The sequence below is a fragment of the Hemitrygon akajei genome, chromosome 9, assembly GCF_048418815.1.
Source record: "Hemitrygon akajei chromosome 9, sHemAka1.3, whole genome shotgun sequence".
Classification (NCBI taxonomy): domain Eukaryota; kingdom Metazoa; phylum Chordata; class Chondrichthyes; order Myliobatiformes; family Dasyatidae; genus Hemitrygon; species Hemitrygon akajei.
The window spans coordinates 65,621,676-65,645,556 of NC_133132.1; the positions used below are offsets into that span (position 1 = coordinate 65,621,676).

The 23,881-nt window shown below is 39.6% G+C and overlaps 1 protein-coding gene across 1 annotated transcript in view; it reads right to left on the reverse strand.

The window, feature by feature from the left end:
• LOC140732658 (dynein axonemal heavy chain 8-like) overlaps positions 1-23,881 on the reverse strand; it is a 952,247-nt gene that overhangs the window by 134,158 nt on the left and 794,208 nt on the right. Inside the window, exons 67-71 of the mRNA XM_073055351.1 lie at positions 17,918-18,094; positions 13,259-13,426; positions 4,846-5,061; positions 3,205-3,342; positions 1,033-1,160 (exon numbers count right to left, since the gene is read on the reverse strand). Of these exons, the coding sequence (XP_072911452.1) occupies positions 1,033-1,160; positions 3,205-3,342; positions 4,846-5,061; positions 13,259-13,426; positions 17,918-18,094 (827 nt within the window). The remainder of the gene's footprint in view (positions 1-1,032; positions 1,161-3,204; positions 3,343-4,845; positions 5,062-13,258; positions 13,427-17,917; positions 18,095-23,881) is intronic.

Genomic DNA, 23,881 nt, shown 5'->3' on the forward strand with positions numbered 1-23,881 from the left:
AGGTTCAGTTCTGTAAGTATGACTTTATTAGGCTTGCTTGACTAACCCTCAGAACTGCCCTCTCAACTTAGACTCTAAGGAGGACAGTATTGTTGGTAATCTGGGACCACTTGGTCCCCTTACTACTAAGCTGCTTTTAACACATATTTTGATGTTGTTTTTGATACAATTAAGTTGCTGGGTAAGCCATTTCAGAGGGCAGTTAAGAGCACATCAGGAGAAATTCATAGGAAAGATTGGATAAGCATTTCCTTTCCTTTAGAACATCATTGTTTCACATCTTCTAATGGGTCCTAAACAGTAACAAGCAGCTCCATTTAGTCATATGACAGCACAAAGGATTGCAGTTGTTGGCATCTATCCCAATACAGGGTTTCACTCTGAAATGTCAACTATCCCTTTATCTTCATAAATGACAGTTTACCCACTGAGTTCCTATAACAGTTTGTATTTTGCACATCTCTTCGAAGTTATATATCTATCTGATGGATAATTTAAAAACATCCAGGACTCTTATGATCAATGTACTCAGACAAGATATTTATTTGTTATACTTCATGAATAATTTGTGCTGGATTCACATATTTATTACTCCAGGATTACTAGTACAGTAACATTGCCATTATTTTATTTTTTCCCTTGACATACCCCATTGCTAGTCTTCGCTTTTAGTTCCTGATTTTTTTTTGTTCAATATTTTCATACTTCATTGTATGCTAATAAATTCTGGGTCTCTCCTGATTTCTAGGTTTGTCATTAGGGGTACAGTGACTTCTATATTAAGAGGGATCAATCTGATTTTTGTTAACATTTTACTGAGTCCCTATAGCATTATTGGACAGATTTTAATATGTCCACATAGTCCCATAGGATCTCTGATAAATAAAAGCTGTTACAATGTCAAAGAAAAGGAGCACTTCATAAATGCAATGGTAAGCCTTCACTTTGATGTTAATCTGCTTCTTTGGGCGAGGTAGGTTTTAATCAGAGACTGAAAACTGCAGTGGTTATTAATCAGGGAATAGTTATTACCTATTGATTTGTGCTTTAAACTCCTTGCACTGGTCAGTCCATCTGATCCTTTCCCCACTCAAACCGTCTATTAGAGCTGAAGCAGCTTCCATCTTTCTTCTACATGTTTCAGCATCTTCTAATAGATCCTATATAGTAAGAAGCAGATTCATTTCATCATAACTCTGCAGCTGTCCACTATATATGTAGACAAGGTCACACAATTTTTCACAAAAGTAGATGATTGGCAGTATCCCCTTAGCTACTGAAAATATTATTAATTCATTGGTTTATAATTGCCCCCTAATGCCAAGATACAAAGAAAAGCTTCTGTTTGTATGCAATCCAGACAGATTATTCCATACACTAGTACAATGAGGTAGTATAAAAAAGGTAAAAGAATGCTATTCTTTGATTTGGTAATGTTTATGTGGGGGTATAATATTTACTAAGACTAAATTTTTCATACCTACTGTTGTATATTATTTTTGAATGATATGTCAGTCAATAAGTTTCATAGATAAGACACTGAAATGTTAGCAATAGGAAAGGGCTTTGGGATCAGAGTGTGTGATAAATATATCTTTCTTTGACTTTGTGTAAGATGAACATGGAATTTGTGCAGCAGCCTTTTTAACATGATTTCAGTATCCACTAAATGTTCACTATGTTCCTGTAATCTTAATGCAATCTATGTAAGTGCTAAAACGACTACACATTGATGATTGCTAATTAAAGCCATGTCTGCATCTTTTAAAGGGGAAGTGGTTTATAGATATTTCTGATGCGGCATTCATCTTAAGAAGTCCTGGTAACTTGCTGAATGTAGAGTTTTCTAACATGATTCAAAGATCTTGGTGGCTAAAATATAGTTGTCTGTCCCTTTTCTTCATTCTCTCCTGATCAAACTGACCCCCATCACCCTATCTCTTTGTCCTCTCCATCCTCTCTACCAGTTCATTCCCTATATACTCCTCCCACTGGTTCCCCTCCCCATTTCCCCTTCTTTTATTCCATGCTCCACCTTCTTCTCCTATCAGATTCTGTCACTTTCAGTTTTTATCACTTCTCAACTTCTAGCATTGTTCCCACTGACCCTACCCTCATCTGTCTTTCACCCAGCCCCATTCTTCACTTGCCAGCTCTTCCTCCATCTCTTTATACTGGCTATATTCCCTCTTTCTTTCAGCCCAGATGAAGGGTCTTAACGTGAACCATTCACTATCCAATCCCCACCATAGATGGTGTCTGGCCCGATATGGTCTTCCTGCATTTTGTTTGTTGGTCCAAATTTCAGCATCTGCAACATCCCATGTCTTTACTTTAATTATCCTTTCTGTTTTCTCACTATTACCATTCCTCTCAATTTTTCATCTAATACCCACCATCCATGCTAACTACATATATGTTTTGATGTAATAGGAGAGGAATTAACTGTATGGCATGAATTGATATCATCATATACTTCATGTGTTCTGATAATACATATGTAAAATCCAAATGAATCTTTCAAAGTTGAAAATTCAAAGTAAATTTGATCATCAATATATATATGTCACCATATACAACCCAGAGATTCATTTTCTTCTAAGCATACTCAGCAAATCTATAGACTCGTAACTATAACAGGATCAATAAAAGAGTGCAGAAGGCAACAAAATGTGAAAATGCAAATATAAATAAATAGCAATAAATAACAAGAACATGAGCTAATGAGATAAAGAGACCTTAAAGTGAGATCATATGTTGTAGGAACATTTCAATGAAGGGAAAAGTGATGGGCCAATCTTCCAATATGTGAATGGTGACTACTGCGGCAATATAGTGCAATAGTGCTAAAGTAACTGATAAACAAAATAAAATCTTAAATTGGGTGTTGACAGATATTCAGTCTTAAAGGTATCATGGCCAAATTTAACTGAAAGGTCTTGAATGTTAAGTATAAGCACACGTTTTGATCACAGGAATTAAAAGAAAGGTAACCTTAATTAGATAAACACCCAAGAGTATCTAAAGAAACCTCTCAATTATAATGATTCAGAAGGATATAAAGAGATATTCAGTTCATCAAGCAGCATTTATGGAAAATAAAACAGATGCTAACTGACTTGTTGAATGCCTCCATTATTTTAAGATTTCTTGTTTTAGAAGAAGATATTATTTAACTCGATGTCAACCAAGATTCTGACTCACCATTTTCTCTTTCATAGCAGCATCAAACTTAGCCTGCACCTTGTCCAGCTCGGCTTGTTTCTCATCTAGCTGGGCCTGGGCAATTCCTAACTGCTTCATGGCCCCTTGGAGACGGTTTTCCTGTACTGCCAAATTAGCCTGAAATAAGAAAAGCCAATAAGAAAAGTCAAGTAATAGGTTTCTAGTGTTAGAAGACATTTTCTCATTCACATTAGCAACCATTCCAAATGTTCCTAAGATAAATGATTTTCTAAGGATATTATAGCAATCTGATCATAAAGGAACTGTGAAAATGTGAGTGACAAAACTGTGGTAGATAGAATTCATAATGATAAAGTGTGAGGTGATCAAATTTAGTCCCAAGAAAGATGGGTAGAGTCTTGTGATAATGATATTGTAATCACTGAAGTAGAACCTGGCTAACTTGAACTAGACAGGTGGATATTCTTATAAAACACTGAGGTTCAAATCAGATTGTCTCAGTATTTCAAAATGACCTGTTTAATAAATCTTGTGTCTTTCTGCTTTTGATCAATTGTTTGCATTTTGTCTTCAAACAATCAACAGCATATTTGACATTATTACATTTAAGACAATGGCTGTGTTAGATTGAGCATGGATATGTCATCAGTTGTTATAGGTTGTGATGCACCATCAATAACTCTGAGACGTGGGTTAAGGTAGGCTTTTATTGGCTGGAAGAAAACACAAGCAGCAAATGACCATCACACAACATCCTGGAGACTGAGGAAGGGTCTGTGGCTCCAATCACCTTTATACCGGGGTCTGTGGGAGGAGCCACAGGAGCAGTCAGCAAGGGGGGCGTGTCCAAACAGGTAAATGTAGTTCACCACAGGTTGCAAAGCTCATGATTCTCTATTGCCAGTCTAATACAGGAGGCCTGATCTACAGTCTTTGCTGTTCACAAGAAAGCCCAGAGGTATCCAATACATAGGCTTCAAATAATGAGTTAGTAATAAAAGAGTAATAAAAACATTTTCATGTTAGTGTGAAGCACACCATTTTTCATCTCTAATGTCAGTGTTCAACATCAAGTGTGCTTATTCAAACAATCTTTAATCTGCATTCTATGATACTGTATATGGTCCCTTATCAATTTGCAGCCCACAATAGTTTGGAGCCATATGCAGCATTGGAGCTGAATGTCAAGTACAAAAGGAGACTGCCATGATCCCCACCCCTGCATTATCCTGATGGCTTTTTCTGCTATTATATTGTGACTACCAGAGGGAGAGCTAATTGCTGATAGAATTCCTTGTGGTCAGCTTGGTAGTGTCACAGCAGCAAAGAGCTCTGTGCATGAGCTCCAGGAAATGCACCAGTCACATTTTGGCAAAGGGATTTACTTACAAAATACCTTGGTACTTTTAATAGTCTGTTTCCAAGTTCATTATTTTTCATGGGTGGAGCGATTTGAATGGGCATTCATGCACTTTTTCAGTACTAAAGTAGCACGCCAAAAGAAGATGTAATTTCCAGGTTTCTATTTTCATTTTCACTTAAACTTTTCCAAAAAATTATTTTCAAACAGTGTATTCTTTAGTGGTAAAGATAATTGTGAATTAATCAGTTTATTCAGTGAAAGTTTTAAAATGTTTTAATCTTCTGACTGAGAATTACCTTTAGAGGCAGCACCTCTTTGTTGATGGCAAAAAAGGCAGCCATAGCCTGAGTCCAGGACAACAAACCAGCAACGTTCCCGCATACTTTCTTTGCATTTTCAAATGTATAATCCTCCATGATAAAATACGGCTGGAGCAGTTCCACTGTTTCGTCATTGATGGTGTCCTTTGGGAACTGCTGCAGGGCCTGTAGAAACCCAGTGCCACTCAACAGCTGGAAATGGAGTGACAAAAATCTCTGTCATGCATCAGGTTAAGACTTCAACAGAAAAAATTTATAACATTGCATTATACAATTGCAAACTCATAGAAGAGAAACTAGATAAAGTAGTTCAGTCATTTCTATGTTACATGTCTAAGGTGCTGGGGAGTAGGTACAGAGGAGATGTCGGGGTTAAGTTTTTTTACTCAGAGAGTGGTGAGTGCATGGAATGGGCTGCCGGCAACGGTGGTGGAGGCGGATATGATAGGGTCTTTTAACAGGCTTTTAGATAGGTACATGGAGCTTAGTAATATAGAGGGCTATAGGTAAGCCTAGTAATTTCTGAGGTAGGGACATGTTCGGCACCACTTTGTGGGCTGAAGGGCCTGTATTGTGCTGTAGGGTTTCTATGTTTACTAAATTTTATGTAGGCCTGAAAATGGTACAAGCCACATGCTTCCTTACCTTTTTTACCTAAGAACAGATTCCAAGGAGAGATTTTGGCATCATCCCTGGCTATAGGTGAGGTTCTGGCAGAGTGGAGAGTGGCTAATGCTGTACCATTGTTTTAAAAGTGTAGAAAAAACAAGCCAAAAATGACAGGCTATTGAGTCTGACATTGGTGGTGGGTAAATTGCTGGAAGGGGAATCTGAGGGGCAGGATCTACCAACATATTGAAAAAACAGCATCTATTTTGAATCAGTCAACAGAGCTTTGTGCATGGGAGGTCATGCCTGGCAAATTTCTTGGAGCTCTTTGAGGAGATAACCAAGAGGGTAGATGAGGGTATGGTTTGGATGCAATCTACTGTATATGGAATTTTGCAAGGCTTTGACAAAGTTTCTCAAGGCAGACTGGTCTGGAGGATTAGATTGCATACGGCGAGATAGAAGATTGCTTTCATAATTGACTCAGTGGTAGGAAGCAGAGGGTGATGGTCAAGGGTTGTTTCTCAAACTGGAAGCCTGTGTCTAGTGATGTGCCACAGAGGTTGGTGCTAGTTCCTTTGTTGTTTGTAATTTATATAAATGATTTGGATGTGAATATACAAAGCATGGCCAGTAAGTATATGGACGATTCTAAAATAGGTGCTGTTGAATCAGTGTAGAAGGTTATGAAAAATTACAGGGAGATAGTTTCAATCCAGATAAAAGTGAAGTATTGCATTTTGAAATATAAAGCCAGGGTAGGATTTGTACAATGAATGATTGGGCCGTATGGTGTGTTACAGAATAGAGAGACCTAAGAGCACAAGTGCAGAGTTCACTGAAAGTGGCATTACAAATAGAGTGATGAAGATGTTAGGCCTTCATTAGCCAGGGATTATAAGAGTTAGGAAGTTATGTTACATTTACGTAGGACCGTGGTAAGGCCTTACTTAGAGAATTGTGTAGTGTTTTGGTCTCCCTTTTATAGGAAAAAATTTATTAATCTAAAAACAGTGCAGAAAAGATTTACCAAGATACTGCCTGGTCTTGTGAGCCTAAGTTACAAGAGGAGGTTGCACAGATTCTGGAACACAAGAGATTGAGAGGTGACCTGATAGAGCGATATAAAACTATGAGGGGCATAAAAAGGGTGAAAACACACAGCCTTTTTCACAAAGAGGGATTACTATAAACAAGAGAGCATAGGTTTAAGATAAAGGTGAAAGTTTAAAAGGTGAAATGCACCTGAGCTACAAAGATGGCACTGGTCAAACGGAGCAATGCTTTGCAGGTAGCTAACAAAACTGCTAACAATTCTACTAAATTTACTTTTTAGAACATAGAAAGCCGACAGCACAATACAGGCCCTTCAGCCCACAAAGCTATGCCAAACATGTCCTTATGTTAGAAATTACCTAGGGTGACCCAGAGCCCTCTATTATTCTAAGCTCCATGAGCCTATCCAGGAGACTCTTGAAAGACCCTATCATATCCGCCTCCACCACCGTCGCCGGCAGCCCATTCCATGTACTCATCACTCTCTGTGCAAAAAACTTACCCCTGACATCTCCCCATTACCTTCCTCCAAACACCTTAAAACTGTGCCTTCTTATGTTAGCCACTTCAGGCCTGGGAAAAAGCCTTTGACTATCCACACAATCAATACCTCTCATCATCCTAAACACCCCCATCAGGTTACCTCCCATCCCCTGTCGGTCCAAGGAGATTTTTGGGACTATGATCACTGTAAACTGCAGCCTGTAATTTCCTGCTGCGAGGTGTGCTTTTGAACTGTCTGTATGGCCTGGCATTTTTGTGGTATCTCGAAGTGGATTCTCAAGTATGCTGGTACGGCTGCGGTGGCCATTGCTGGAGCAGACTTGGGGCCAGACTGAAACTTTGGGTCAAACAGAGGCGGCAGGGTCTGCGACCGAGAACAGATAATGTTTGGCCAATTTAAACACTGAGCCATATTAAGAAGATTAAGATGTTAAGGCTGAACAAGTGTTCAACTTATTACTCTGTGAGGCTTTCCTTGCCTCAGTGCTGAACTGACTCCATAGTTGTGGCCTGCAGCCATTGGCACTTGTGTAATGCTGAACCTGGCTCCGTGGCTGTGGCCTGTAGCCATCAAGCTCCTGGACCAGCTGCAGCGTTGAACTGGCTCCATGGCTATGGACTTAAAGTTCAAAGTATGTTTCTTATCGAAGTCTGTATACACAACCTTGAAGTGTGTTTCACAGGCAATCATGAAACAAAGAAATCCAAAGGTACACATTAAAAAAGACCCAATGTGCAGAAAAAAAAGTGCAAACAATAAATGTAAGCAAATGACGTTCAGAACTGAAGTTCATGAAAGTGAATCCACAGCCATGAAGCCAGTCATCACTGTAGCAGATACAGGAGCCCATTATTTGCAGGCCACAGCCAAAGTTCAGTGCAGAGATGAGTAAAACTCATGAAGCAGCGAGCTGAACTGGCTCAGCCCTCATCTCTGGACCCAACTTTTTCAATGTGGCCCAGCACTTAAATCATCCAAACCTTGGGTCATTCCTTGCTCTCAGACTTGGGCCCTGCCACTTTGATACGCTCCTGGGCCTCGTCACCTCAATTTGGCTGTACTCGATCTTTCCAATTCAGCCTGGCACTTAAATCAATCAAACCTCAGATCGTTCCTTGCTCTCAGACCCAGGCCCCACTGCTTTGATATGCTGTGAGCCTGAGCCTGGGCCCCACCGCCTTGACTCTGTTCCGCTGCATCAAATCACCTCCAAACCTGTTCCAGCTCATTCCTCACTCTTGAGTCCATGCCTTGCCACATCAATATGGCACACTGCAAAATGCCAGGTCATACAGGCAGTTCAAAAAGCTGGGCTGCAAGATAACTCTGTTAGCATGGATGAGTTGAGCCAATGTCCTTTTTCAATGCTGTATCATTCCATGACTCTGTAACATAATATTGCTTAAATCACAACTTTTTTTTAGGTTTATAGGGAGTCACTGGTTCATAATGGCTGCCAGTGAATAGTGGTGTTCCACAGGGTTCGGTGTTGATACTGCTTCTTTTCATGTTTTATATAAATTATGTAAATGATTCGGATGACAAAATTGACAGCTTTGTAGGCATGTTTACAGATGATACGAAGAGAAGTGGAGGGGGAGGTAGGGTTGAGGAAGCAGGGGGTCTGCAAAAGGATTTAAAATGACATGGAGAATGGGAAAAGTGGTGACAGATAGAATATAGTGTAAGGGAGTACATGGTCATGCACTTTGGTAGAAGGAATAAAAGCATAGACTATTTTCTAGATGGAGAGAAAATTCAGAAATCTAAGTTGCAAAGGGACTTGGGAATCCTTGTGCAGGATTCCCTAAAGTTTACTTTGCAGGACAATGATAAGGAAGGCAAATGTTATGTTAGCAATCATTTTGAGAGGAATGCTAAGGCTTTATCGGGCATTGGTCAGAATTTGGAGTATTGTGAATCACTTTGGGCCCCATGTCTAAGAAGGGAAGTGATGGGATTAGACAGGTCAAGAAGAGGTGCACGAGAATGAGAAATATTTTAGTAATCATAATTATGATAGCATTTCTGCTACTTGGAAAGTTATACACTAATGAATGGATGTCAGTCCGGGTATTTTTTTTAACAGGAAAACTAATGACATGAAAGACTGAAAATAGTGGTATCTGGAGCAACCATCTGATGGAGGAACTCAAGATGTTACACAGAATTGTCCGGTGAAGATAGAGTCAATGATTTGAGTCAGAACCCTATATCAGAGAGAGTAAGGAGCCAGTAGGTGACTGGTTTAGTGGTGAATGATAACGGGCAGATGGAGCAAGGTGAGGAAGGGAGAGGGGAGACAGAGGTAGCTGGGTGAAGGGTGGGAGCTGGCAGACAAAGAAAAGAAGACAGAGGTAGATGGAGCCAGGGAGGAGAGGGGAGAGTGAAATTGGAGACAGCTAGGAGGGTAATAGGTGGGAACACAAGAGCTACTAGTGTTTTAATCTGATAATTAAGGAGGATGATAATGGGAACTATTAGGGGAGAGGATGGAACAGGATGGGGAGGGTATCCATTGGATTAAGTATGTGGGTAGTAGGTGCATGGAACCAGGAAGGGGTTGAAGACAAAAATGGGTGATGGGTGTGCTGGAAGGCTGGGGCGTTTTGGTGATTATGGAATAGAGAACAAAAATAGGAGGATCAGAGTGGATTGGAAAGAGAGAGAAGATGGGAAGATTGGGGGGGGGGGGGGTTGTGAAACACAGAAGGTAAGGATTACCTGAAACTGGAAAATTCAATTTTCATTCCATTGGGTTGTAGACAACCCAGATGGAATATGAGGTGTTGTTCCTCTAACTGACAGATGACACGAAGATTGATGCTCTTTGGCCCAGTCATCCATGCCAACCAAGTTGTCTGCTTGAGCTAGTTCCATTTCCCATGTCTCTCTAAATGGGAATAGATCAGTTAGGTGCTTTGATTCACATGGATGATTGGGGCCAAAGGGATTGTTTCCATGCTGTATAACTCTAGCCTATCCATTATTTCTTTACATATAAAACGCTTAATCCTGGGCAATACCTCATTGAACCTGCACCACCTCTAGTGCATTCACTTCCTTCCTATAGCAGTAGAAATAATCTGTTTTATAGTGCACTCTAAGCAAGGTTTTATTAATCTGTAAAACAGCCTCCTTGCTCTACTCATTGTCCTATCCTTATTAGTCCTCCCAAAAATTATTCATACTTATCAGAAATGAATTCCATCTGTCTTTGCCCTACTCGGTTTGCAGAATGATTAGTGCTGTTCTTAATCTAAGACTATCTTCCTCACTATCAACAATTTCACCATCATATTGATCATACCTGCTATATTAACATCCTAATTGTTCATGTTTATAACAAACTGTAGTCTACATTACTGAAAAAACAAACATTACTGAAGTCTACATAAGCAACATCAAACACATTATTGTTGTAGGTAGGTCATTCAGATGAGAATAAGGAGTTAGGTAACAAGAAGCAGGACCTCCATGATAGTGATCTGTGGGTTACTCCTATGCTATGTGCTGGCAAAGTCAGAAATAGGATTGGTCATATGAATTTGAGGTTGACCTAATGCAAGGATTTAGGATCTTGACCATTGGGATCTTTTCTGAGGTAGTGGCAACCTGTACAAGAGAGATGGGTTACATTTGAACCAGACAGTGAGCAATATTTTTACAGATAATTTGCTAGTGCTGAAGGGTATAAACTAGACTGGCAGGAGGGAACAACTCTGAGGAGGACCAAGTTATGGGCTGCTTGACAGCAAGTCTAGTAATCAGGATAGCTAGGCAGGGACAGCTAACAGAATAAAGGCAAGAACAGGAGTACTAAGTTAAACTGCATTTATTTCAATGCTCATAGTTTAACAGGTTAGGCAGATGAACTCAGAGCATGAATAAGATCTAAGGACCATAAGACCATAAGATATAGGAGCAGAATTAGGCCATTCAGCCCATCGAGTTTGCTCCACCATTTCATCATGGCTGATCCCGGATCCCACTCAATCCCATACACCTGCCTTCTCGCTATATCTTTTGATGCCCTGACCAATCAGGAACCTATCACCTTTCACTTTAAATATACTCATGGACTTAGCCTTCCCTGCAGGCTGTGGCAGAGCATTTCACAGATTCAGTCTTATCTCTGTTCTAAAAGGTAGCCCTTCAATTTTGAGACTGTGCCCTCTAATTCTGGATATTCCTGCATTCTTCTAAACTCCAGTGAGTACAGGCCCAAAGCTGCAAAACGCTCCTCATATGTCAACCCCTTCATTCCTGGAATCATCCTCATGAAACTCCTCAGGACTCTTTCAAATGACAACACATCCCTTCTGAGATTGGGGCCCAAAACTGTTGATAATACTCCAAGTGCGGCCTGACCAGCGTCTTATAAAGCCTCAGTATTATCTCTTTGCGTTTATTTTCTATTCCCCTTGAAATAAATGCCAACATTGCATTAGCCTTCTTTACCACAGACTCGACTGTAAATTAACCTTCTGTGAGTCTTGCATGAGGACTCCCAAGTCCCTCTGCACCTCTGATATTTGAATCTTCTCCCCATTTAGATAATAGTCTGTACTATTATTTCTTTTACCAAAATGCATTATCATATATTTCCCAACACTGTATTCCTCAGCACTACCTATTCCTCCACCTATCTTCGTATCATCCACAAAGTTTGCCACAAAACCATCAATTTTATGAAATAAATTATTAACAAACAATGTGAAAAGTAGCGGTCCCAATACTGACTCCTGAGGAACACCCCTAGTTACTGGCAACCAACCAGAGAAGGCCCCCTTTTATTCTCACTTGCTGCCTCCTGCCTGTTAGCCATTCCTCTATCCATGCTAGTATCTTTCCTGTAACACCATAGGATTTTATCTTGTTAGAGATAACAATAATATAGTCATAACAGAAACATGGCTGAGAGAAGGGCAGAAATGGCAGCTCAGTATTCCAGGATGCAATGCCACAGGTGTAAGAGAATTAAGTGAAGAGGATGTGTAACTTTTTTGATAAGGGAAGACATAACAGCAGTACTTAGAGATGACATTGTTGGGGGATAATCCAGTGAGGCCATATTGGAAGAACTTGGAAACAAGAAGAGATGGGTCACTCTAGTGGGATTATATTACAGACATCCCAATAGTTTGCTGGAACTTGAAGAACATGTGCAGAGGAAAATTGCTTATAGCAATACAGGGTTGTAATACGTATGGGGTGGCATGGTAGGATAGGTGCTAGTGTAACACTATTACAATGCAAGCAACCCGGGTTCAATTAAGGAGTTTTTATACATTCTCCCACATTTGAAAGACAGGGTTCAGTTGGGTAATTGGTCACATGGGTGTAATTGGGCAGCGCAGGCTCATTGGGCTAGAATGGCCTGTTACCAAGCTGTATTTCAAAGCAAACAAATTAATTAATAATGGATAAATTGATAGATGTTACTCTTAACAGAATTATGCTGATCATCTTTAATTAATTGCTGACTTTTAAAATGCAGATTAATCCTTTAATCCCTCTCTTTCCAAGTATAGATTAATTATTTTAATAATTTAAGTGAAATGACCAAATATAACACATTGATGAATCCTAATAAGAATCTTCTCCCCACCCCCCTCAGCCAGTTTATTTAACTCCGTTCTTTCCTCTAATTATCAATCAGCCTACTACTCAAAACAATTTCTCTTCATAATCACTCTTAGTTTGAATATTTCATAATATGAGCGCTTGAGGAAATTTAATTTAATAGGAGCAGGAGGCTTTAAAATTATTGAAATAAAGAGTAAAATACAATTCTGCAGATGCTAGAAATCTGAAATAAAACACAAAACTCTGAAAATATTCAGACTTGACAGCTTCTGTGGAAAAAGAAAAAGAAAGTAACGTTTTCACAATTGAGCATTCTTTCCTGGTTTTGCATGACCTCTGCAGCAGCCTTTTTTTGATGCATAAGTGAGGCCTGTATTCAGGCCCTTTATCCAGCAAAAGGCGGGAGTACCCAGGCAGACACTATAGTGGAAACGGTGGCAATAACCAGGAACACAATAAACACAACTCTCAAATTAATTATTTGTACAGCAAAGTGAGAACAAAGGTTTTCCCATTTTTGATATCTCAAAATATTACTGAATGAAGAAAACCTGCCAGTGGTAATTTTTCATCAGTCATTGTTTGTAGCTCATTTGATAAGAGATCTTGTATTAAAATAAACTGAGATACCTTCAAAGACTCGCCCCAAGAAGGCTTAACACAGGGCCTCTCTGGATCCATGGTAACTGTGTCCAGTTTCTTTTGGAAGAGAACCAGAACACAGTCGAGAATCCTCATTATCAGGTGGGGTGGTTTGGCTAGTTTACGCACAGTGGCAATGTCAGTAGGCTTGATAGTCTGGGAAGAGAGATATAATTTGTTCATAAAGTGAGTCAAATAAATGCAGATCATATTCCATTGCATCATTATATATCAGTTCAATGTAAACCTACATTATAGTTCTATCTTAAAGGTGCCAAAATAATGATTTAAACATAAAAAGAAGTGCCTTTGCTAGTGGTGGGTTTTCTCAGAATTCTGAAGGCTAGGATATGAAGTCTTCAGTTTAATGATTTGAAAAGGATGAATGAACATATTGAATTTGGGCACAGTTTGAGTATTGTGTGCACTCCTGTTATCACATTACAGAAAGGATGTCACAGAAGAGGTTCAGCAGAATGTCGTCTGGATTGGAGAGTATTAGACACAAGGAGAGACTGGACAAACTTGAATTGTTTTCACTAGAGATTTGGAGGCAGGGAGAGCATTCTGATGGGAGTATGTTAAATTATGAGAAGCATAGGTGAAGGTGAAAGTTTTAAGGAGATTAGACAAGTTTTTCTTAAACACCAAGTGTGGTTAGGTGCCGGGGCAGGGGTGGAAACAGTTACAGTAGCATCATTTAAGAGGCATTTAGCCAAACACAGGGGATAAAGAAATACTGACCATGTGTTGACAGACAGGATTAATTAGATTGACATTATAGCTGATACAGCATTGTGCATTGAAGGGCCTATTCAGTGATGTACTATGTTGTGAGATACTTGCTTTCACGGCGTCTTCAGGCAGTGCATTCCAGATTCCAAACAATCTGTGTATGAAAATATTTCCCCTCAGATCCCTTCTGAACTTCCTACCTCTCACCTTGTATTTTGCCTCTTTGCTTCAAACACTCTAACTTTGGGAAAATGATTCTTACTATCTATCTCCTTCAATTCATCTATTTAGGAATATAATTTTTTATTTGTCTACCAATTACACTTTTGTTCCCAGGAATACCCAACCTATCTAATCTCTCTTTATGAGTGAAATGCTCTAATCTTGCAAACATCCTGGATGACATTCTCAAAGCCTTTTCCAGCTCATTCGTATACTCCCTATAGTGTGGCAATTAAAACTATTCTGCTCTTATATTGGCTGGTGATTGATGGCTGATGAAGCAAGATTTCTAAATGACTTCTTAACCACCCTATCCACCCATACTGCTACAGTTTGGGATTAATAAATGTATCCCAAGGCCCTCTGTTCAACAAAAGGCCCTATCTTTTTCATGGTATTTCCTACCATTATTTGAAATATGAAATTTTGTACCATCAGGATTAAAGTCTGCCATTGCTCCATTGCTCCAAGCAACACACATCTTTCCATCTGATCAATATCTTACTGCTGTGTAACACATTTCTCTTCCCTGTCCTCACCACCACAAATTTTCATATCATCTGCAAACTTACTAATCATACCTCCTAGTTCGCAACCATGTCATTAATGTACAGTGGATTCCAGTTAACTGGGCCATTGGTTAATCAGGCAGCTGGTTATTTGGGACAACTCTTAAAGAACAAAACTAATTGAGAAAATTGCTGGGAATCCCTTCATTTGTTTGGGTTGCTATGTTACTTAATTGGGATAGGAGACTTGTAGTACTGTTATGGTATTGGTAGAGTGATAACTTGTTTTGTATTTCATTTAAATATCTGATTGTTACTTAGTTTGTCTTTTTTTAAAAATACCTTTTTAACAATTTACATGAAAGCTTGGCTAATTGGGTCAGCCGCTTATTGTGCCAAAATGTACTGGTTCCAATGTGTTCCAATGAACTGGAATCCACTGTACAGGTAATCCCCGAGTTACAAACGTCCGACTTACGAACAACTCGTACTTACGAACCAAGGAAGGAGAACGCTGTCCACCATTTTAAGTTGGATCATGACGCCGTCCGCCATTTTAAGTCAGATTGCGATGCTGTCTGCCATTTTAAGTCGTTGCTGTGACACTGTGTTGAGTGTGTAATTTTGTATTTGGCTTATATTTTTCTTAGCAAGATTCACCCTGACTCCACCCCCCTTTTCCGGTCCATTAGTGGCACAGTGAGATCAACGCCGGGCTCGAGAACAGAGGTTCCCGTGTTCAATCCAATGACAGACCACTCCTGAGCGCACTCTCCATCTGTGCCAGGTTGATGTCGAGCTCGCAACTCGACCTCTTAAAAGAAAACACTGCCACCTCCAGTTTAAATTCCCATGCGGAATATTGTGGAGGATCAAATACCCAAACCCAGCCCAGCTCCCACTTGTCCCATTTAACCTGTCTCAGTGTGGTGGACTTTAGGACCCGGGGAATTCAGTGCGGTGGTCCTTAGGACCTGGTGGACTTGGGAGCTGGCAGACCTCGGGACCCGCCGCCCGCAGTGTTTCTGTTCCGTTGACGGGAAGCGATCATGATTGAAAATAAAGTGGAAATAATAAAGCATTTGGAAAGAGGTGAAACGTCATCAGTCATTGGAAAAGCGTTAGGCTATAGTCGGTCAACGATCAGAACAATTTTAAAGGATAAAGGATAAAGTGAGAATAATGGAGCATGTGAAAGGCCCTGCCCCATTGAAAGCTACAATTATTACTAAGCAACGAGTGGTTTAATTAATGGAATACATACGTTTCTTAAGTGTTTTATATGCATAGAAAGGTAAAATATATACTATATACCATATATGTCAAACTCAAGGCCCGCGGTGGAATTATCTTTGGCCCGCGAGATAATATCTAATTACTATTAAAGCTGGCCCCAGTAATCGAAGCGCCTATGGCGTATGATATGGCTAATGCTGAGTTTATTCAGGTACCAGGTTTTCAGGGTTTTTAGTGTTTATTCGGCAGTCTTCTTCATAAGAAACGGAATTTGTAAAGTGAAACACTTTGTAGTTATAGCAGAGACTGAGACACATGAGAGCAGGCTGAAAAAACTGAGGCAACGAAAGCTGCGTTCGCACGCGTCCGACTGATCCGGCCCGCATGAAGCTGCATTTTGCTCAATCCGGCCCGTGACCTAAAATGAGTTTGACACCCCTGCTATATACTAAGACAAAAGTTTGACTAACTGACGCTAAATAATATGGGATGTACTTGTTCCAACTTAAAGATGGACTCAGGAACGGAACTCATTTGTAATCTGGGGACTGCCTGTATATCATAAACATCACGAGTCCCAGCACCAATTCTTGTGTTACACTTCTAATCACAGCTTCCAATCAGAAAATCAACTCTACACCCCATTTTTTGTTGCCAAGACAATTTTGGATGCAGTTTGTCAGCTCAATTTGGATTCCATGTGTTCTACTTTTTGGACCAGCTGACCATACAGGATCTTGTCAAAATACTTACTAACATCCATGTAGACAACATCTACCATACTGTCCTCATCAAAATACTTTTTACCATGTCTAAAAATTCAATAAACTTAATGATTTTTTACCAGCAAAGCTATTCTTAAACAATCTCTCCCTTTCCATATGCAAATAAATTCTGTACCTTAAACGTTTTTCCAATAAAAATACCTACCACTCATATCAGACTCTGAAACATATTAATTTCCCCAGATTTATACTGCTATGTACTGTCTTCCTTTGGTTATCTGGCTATTTTACAAGAACATAGGATTAATATAGATAGACATCTTAGTTGCATGGACTGGTTGAGCTGAGGACCTGGCTTGTGTGCCTATGACTTGTGACTATGAATCTTTCCTCTCAGTCCTCGTGCAGAGTTTTGACACGGAGGGTCCTTTACACTATTTGCTCTACAGAAGCTGCGTGACCCAATGAGTTCCTCCAATGTTCTGTTTTGTTTCAGTCATTCTGTCTCCTCTCTTTTTTAATGTCAGGCTTCCCACTGAATATATCTCATCTATTCATCAAACACTTCCTTTGTTAGTATGTTCCATATTTTCACCACTCTTTGGGTAAAGTCTTTCTTCTCAGTTTCCTTATGGATTTCTTAGGGACAGCTTTTTAACAATGGCTTCTAGTCATGCTCTGCAGCATGTGGAAATATTCACTCCGTATCAAAAAGTTACATACATTTAAAGATTTCAGTTAGGTTGCTCTTTAACATGTTTTTCCAACACCAAACTGTCTATTCATCTGTTACGATGTATGTATCTTCATATTTTCAGTATCATCCACTCATTTGTAAAGTGTAGACTAATCAATTTCAACATAAGTTTTCCATAACTTCATAACAATTACTCAATTATTAACAAATCTTTTTTATAATCTCTTACTTTCATGTTTTGTAATTTATAGGTCTGGACCACAATTTAATTAATTACTATTATTTAAAAATGCTTCAAATATGGGGTAGTTTAGCTTTGAAATTTCAAGACAAAGTAAGAGTATAAGAAGAAAGTTATAATTTCTGATGTGATGCAAATTAGTATATATAAATCATTAACTGCATGAGCGACTGTTCACTTACTGAAGGCCATGGGAATCTGCTTTGTTTCATTTGTAAACAAAAGTATCTGAGAAGATTTCTATGATCTTTCCTTATCATTTCACCAAAATTCTGTACTCACATTCAGGGCAGCTTCTGCAGCTTCTAGTGCAGGCTTTGCAGCTAGTAATTTGCCCTCTGCAAAGTTTTTATCCACTGCTATTTCATCCACAATCTTCTGGGCTTTATTTTTCACTATTAAGACTTCGTTCTTAACCTTCTCTGCAGCTTGTGCACTCTCTGTCACCTCTCCCAACACCTACAGGATATCATAGGGATATAATAATTCAGTTAATGACATTTTGAAATAAGAATACAGAAACAAGAATAGGTTTTTTAGCCCCTCAAGTCTGTCCAGCCTTCAGTGATATTTTGGCATTTTTTTCTTAATACTTTTGATCATTAAAACCTCAGTTTTAAATCTCAGTTTTAAATTTAACAATTAACCTAACAACAAATATTAGTAGGAGAAAGAAAATGATCTATCCTTTTAAGGAACAGCTCCTTAACTGCATTTCTGAAAGATCTGTGTTCACTCTCCACACTTTGCAAAAACCAATAATGATTTACCATCTATAAATTTGCTGATACAACCATTGCTGGTAGAATCTCAGATGGAGATGAGAGGACATACAGGAGTGAGATATGTCAACTAATGGAGTGGTGTCACAGCAACAACCTTGCACTCAACGTCAGAAAGGCGAAAGATCTGATTGTGGACTTCAGGAAGGTTAAGACGAGGGAAGACATGCCAATCCTAATAGAGGGATCAGAAGTGGAGAGAGTGAGCAGTTTCAAGTTCCTGGGTGCCAAGATCTTTTAGGACCTAACCTGGTCCCAACATATCAATGCAACTATGGAAAAGGCAGGACAGCGACTATATTTTATTAGGAGTTCGAAGAGATTTGGTATATCAACAAAAACACTCAAAAACTTCTATAGATGTACTTCTATGCATGTACCATGGAGTGACCCTAAGATCATAAAATATAGAAGCTGAAGTAGGCTGCTTGGCCCATCAAGTCTGTTCCGCCATTCAATTGTGGGCTGATCCAAAGCTTCCAGTCATCTCCACTTCCCTGCCTTCTCCCCATACTCTTTAGACCTGGCTAATCAAGAACCTATCTATCTCTGCCTTAAATACATTCAATGACTTGGTCTCCACAGCTGCCCGTGGCAACAAATTCCAGAGATTTACCACCCTCTAACTAATTTCTCCGTATATCTGTTCTAAATGAACTTCCTTCAATCCTGAAGTCATGCCCTCTTGCCCTGGACTCCCCTACCATGGGGAATAACCTTGCCGTATCTAATCTGTTCAGGCCTTTTAACGTTCGGAATGTTTCCATGAGATCCCCCCTCATTCTCCTGAACTCCAGGGAATACAGCAAAAGAACTGCCAGACGTTCCTCATATGGTAACCCTTTCATTCCTGGAATCATTCTCATGATTCTTCTCTGAACCCTCTCTAATGTCAGTGTGTCGTGATGGGAGATTTTAATTTCCCAAATATCAATTGGCATCTCCCTTGAGCGAGGGGTTTAAATGGGGTGAAGTTTGTTAGGTGTGTTCAGGAAGGTTTCTTGGCACAATATGTAGATAAGCCTGCAAAAGGAGAGGCTGTACTTGATTTGGTATTAGGAAATGAACTTGGTCAGGTTTCAGATCTCTTAGTGGGACAGCATTTTGGAGATAGTGATCATAATTCTATCTTCTTTACAATAGCATTGGACAGAGATAGGAACAGACAAGTTAGAAAAGTGATTAATTGGAGCAAGGGGAATTATGAAGATATCAGGCAGGAAATTGGAAGCTTCAATTGGAAACAGATGTCCTCAGCGAAAAATACGGAAGAAATGTGGCAAATGTTCAGGGGATATTTGTGTGGAGTTCTGCATAGGTACGTTCCAATGAGACAGGGCAGTTATGGTAGGGTACAGGAACAGTGGTGTACAAAGGTTGTAATAAATCTAGTCAAGAAGAAAAGAAAAGCTTAAAAAAGGTTCAGAGAGCTAGGTAATGTTAGAGATCTAGAAGATTATAAGGCTAATAGGAAGGAGCTTAAGAAGGAAATTAGGAGAGCCAGAAGGGGCCATGAGAAGGCCTTGGCAGGCAGGATTAAGGAAAACCCCAAGGCAGTCTACAAGTATGTGAAGAGCAAGAGGATAAGACATGAAAGAATAGGACCTATCAAGTGCAACAGTGGGAAAGTATGTATGGAACCATAGGAAATAGCAGAGGTACTTAATGAATACTTTACTTCAGTATTCACTATGGAAAAGGATCTTGGTAATTGTAGTGATGACTTGCAGGAGACTGAAAAGCTTGAGCATGTAGATATTAAGAAAGAGGATGTGCTGGAGCTTTTGCCAAGCATCAATTTGGATAAGTTGCTGGGACCGGATGGGATGTACCCCAGACTACTGTGGGAGGCAAGGAAGGATATTGGTGAGCCCCTGGCGATGATCTTTGCATCATTAATGGGGACAGGAGAGGATCCAGAGGATTGGAGGGTTGCAGATGTTGTTCCTTTAATCAAGAAAGGGAGTAGAGATAGCCCAGGAAATTATAGACTAGTGAGTCTTACCCCAGTGGTTGGAAAGTTGATGAAGAAGACCCTGAGAGGCAGGATTTATGAACATTTGGAGAGGTTTATGATTGAGAACAGTCAGCATGGCTTTGTCAAGGGCAGGTCGTGCCTCACGAGCCTGACTGAATTTTTTGAGGATGTGACTAAACAGGAAGGAAGAGCAGTAGATGTAGTGTATATGGATTTCAGCAAGGCATTTGATAAGGTACCCTATGCAAGGCTTATTGAGAAAGTAAGGAGGCATGGGATCCAAGGGGACATTGCTTTGTGGATCCAGAACTGGCTTGCCCACAGAAGGCAAAGAGTCGTTGTAGAAGGGTCATATTCTGCATGGAGGTCGGACACCAGTGGGGTGCCTCAGGGATCTGTTCTGGGACCCCTATTCCTTGTGAATTTTATAAATGACCTGGATGAGGAAGTGGAGGGATGAGTTAGTAAGTTTGCTGATGACACAGAGGTTGGAGGTGTTGTGGATAGTGTGGAGGGCTGTCAGAGGTTACAGTGGGACATTGATAAGATGCAAAACTGGGCTGAGAAGTGGCAGATGGAGTTCAACCCAGTTAAGTGTGAAGTGGTTCATTTTGGTAGGTCAAATATGATGGCAGAATATAATATTACTGGTAAGATGCTTGGCAGTGTGGAGGATCAGAGGGATCTTGGGGTCTGAGTCCATAGGATGCTCAAAGCAGCTGCGCAGGTTGACTCTGTGATTAAGATGGCATACAGTGTATTGGCCTTCATCAATCGTGGAATTGAATTTAGGAGCTGAAAGGTAATGTTGCAGCTATATAGGACCCTGGTCAGACCCCACTGTGCTCAGTTCTGGTCACCTCACTACAGGAAGGATGTGGAAACCATACAAAGGGTGCAGAGGAGATTTACAAGGATGTTGCCTGGATTGGGGAGCATGCCTTATGAGAATAGGTTGAGTGAACTTGGCCTTTTCTCCTTGGAGTGAAGGAGAATGAGAGGTGACCTGATAGAGGTGTATAAGATGATGAGAGGCATTGATAGTGTGGATAGTCAGAGGCTTTTTCCCAGGGCTGAAATGGTTGCCACAAGAGGACACAGGTTTAAGGTGCTGGGCAGTAGGTACAGAGGAGATGTCAGGGGTAAGTTTTTAACTCAGAGAGTGGTGAGTGCATGGAATGGGCTGCTGGCAACGGTGGTGGAGGCGGATATGATAGGGTCTTTTAAGAGACTTCTGGATAGGTACATGGAGCTTAGAAAAATAGAGTCTTAGTAAGCCCAGTAATTTCTAAGGTAGGGACATGTTTAGCAGAACCTTGTGGGCCGAAGGGCCTGTATTGTGCTGTAGGTTTTCTATGTTTCTATGATCTATTTATTTATTTATTATTATTTTTTCTCTTCCTCTATATTATGCATTGCATTGAACTGCTGCTGCTAAGTTAACAAATTTCGTGACATATGCTAGTGATAATAAACCTGATTCTGTTCTGACCTACTGGTTTATTTGAGCTTAAGCAAGGAAATCAAGCTGACCTAAGGATTACAACACATATGGTGATTATTATATTCCAAGTATTAATATCAATATTGTCAAATTCTAAGGGTGCATTACAGACAAGGATCTTTGTTTTGGTAATATTTTCAACCCAAGATGTTGTGCTGAGCTAATTAAACTAATGACATGAAATTCAAATGATTCCTTTTTCCAACTCATGGTTCCATATCCCTCCATTCCCTGCATATTTATGTCCTCACCTCAGAGCCTCTTATATACTTCTATCGTATTTATCTCCACCACCACCCCGGCAAAACACTGCAAACATCCACCATTCTCTGTGTAAAATAAAACCTGCCCTGCAGATCTACTTTGAACTTAATCGTATGACCTCAAGTATTAGACATTTTGCCCCTGTGAATAACATACCAGCTGTCTATTCTATCTACATCTTTCATCATTTTATAACCTTCTACAGTAACATTTTTCCTCTTAGCCTCTACCGCTCCTGTGATAACAATTGTATTTGCCCAACCTCTTCTTACAGCACATGCTTTCTAATCCAGGAAGCATCATGGTAAACCTTTTCCAAACCTTCTCTAAAGCCTTCACGTCCTTCCTATAATGGGGTGACCAACATAAAATCTTAAGGAAGCCTTCCTTTGATTCATCCAGTCAATGAATGAAATAATATTAATTTTTTACTCAGTAGATTTGTTAATAGTAACCACATTTTCTTTCATGGCATTTGTGTTTTCAAACCTTTTATACCTTCCACTCTGCAGTGGAATAAGCCTATGTCTCCCTACCTCTTTTACTTCTGATAGATTCTCCCTACATTATCCATTTAGCATTAATATGTCAATTAAATCCTTTTTGTATATCTTCATCTGTATTTATTAAGAGAACATTCTAGTAGGCTCTCAATCCCACTAACTCAATTACAGAAACTAGATCTGATTTAATTTATGACCCAGGGACATTTGTTCTGTAGCAACATATTTTACCTGCTGTGTTAATTTCCTATGCATCATAAATATATAATTTTATATCTGAATCTAATTTATTAGTCTATGCTGTCTAGTCCTTCCAATCAGCAGAATATTCTCACTCTATACTTTCTGTGCCTCGAAGGTCTTCCTTTACATTCTAAGTTCCAAGAAATACTGTCTTAGCTTTTATTACCACTTATTTTAATTTAACGCTTGAAATTTAGATTTCCTTTTGGCACATCCATTCTCGACTCTCTCCATCCTTCCCAAGTTGTGTTACCCAGAGATATTCACAGTGCTCCAGGTGTATTTTATCACAACTATAGTGTGCATGCCTTTTGATTATTTTCTACACCTGTCCCTAACATTTTAATGATACATGTAAATTGACCCCCAAACTTTTTTGGACATTTTCTGCTTCTAGTGCTGTGTCATTCTATTCAGAATATTTTCTTCTTTTTAGATCTAAATGGATGACCACATCTTTGCCTACAATGAAAATTATTTTTTATCTCCCTGTAATTTAATTTTTCCATTTGCACTGTCTATACCTCTGTCCATACTTGTTCATCGGCAAACCTAGCTATACTGGAAAGGTCACCTGGATTTGATCCTGACTTGAGAACTGTCTTTCATGGAATTTGTATGTTCTTCCTGTATCGATTTCTCCAAGTGCATCAGTTTCCTCCCACATCTCAAAATGTGCTGATTATTAGATTAAATGACTATTAATGTAGGTGAATGTCAGGAGAATTGTGGTTGTTAATAGGCACTGGTGAGAGAATAGATTACGGGGCTATAACAAGGGGGATGTTCTTTATGGCACTACATCCTTTTTTATAAATGGAGACCAAAATTATACAAAAGATCCAAGTGAAATCTCATCAAGGAAGTACATAAATGCAGTAAGACATCTTTACTGGTGTATTCAAATCCTCTCTTATTTGAAAACTTGCAGGCTAGCTTTCAGTGTTTTGTATACAGGAACACAAGGTTCTT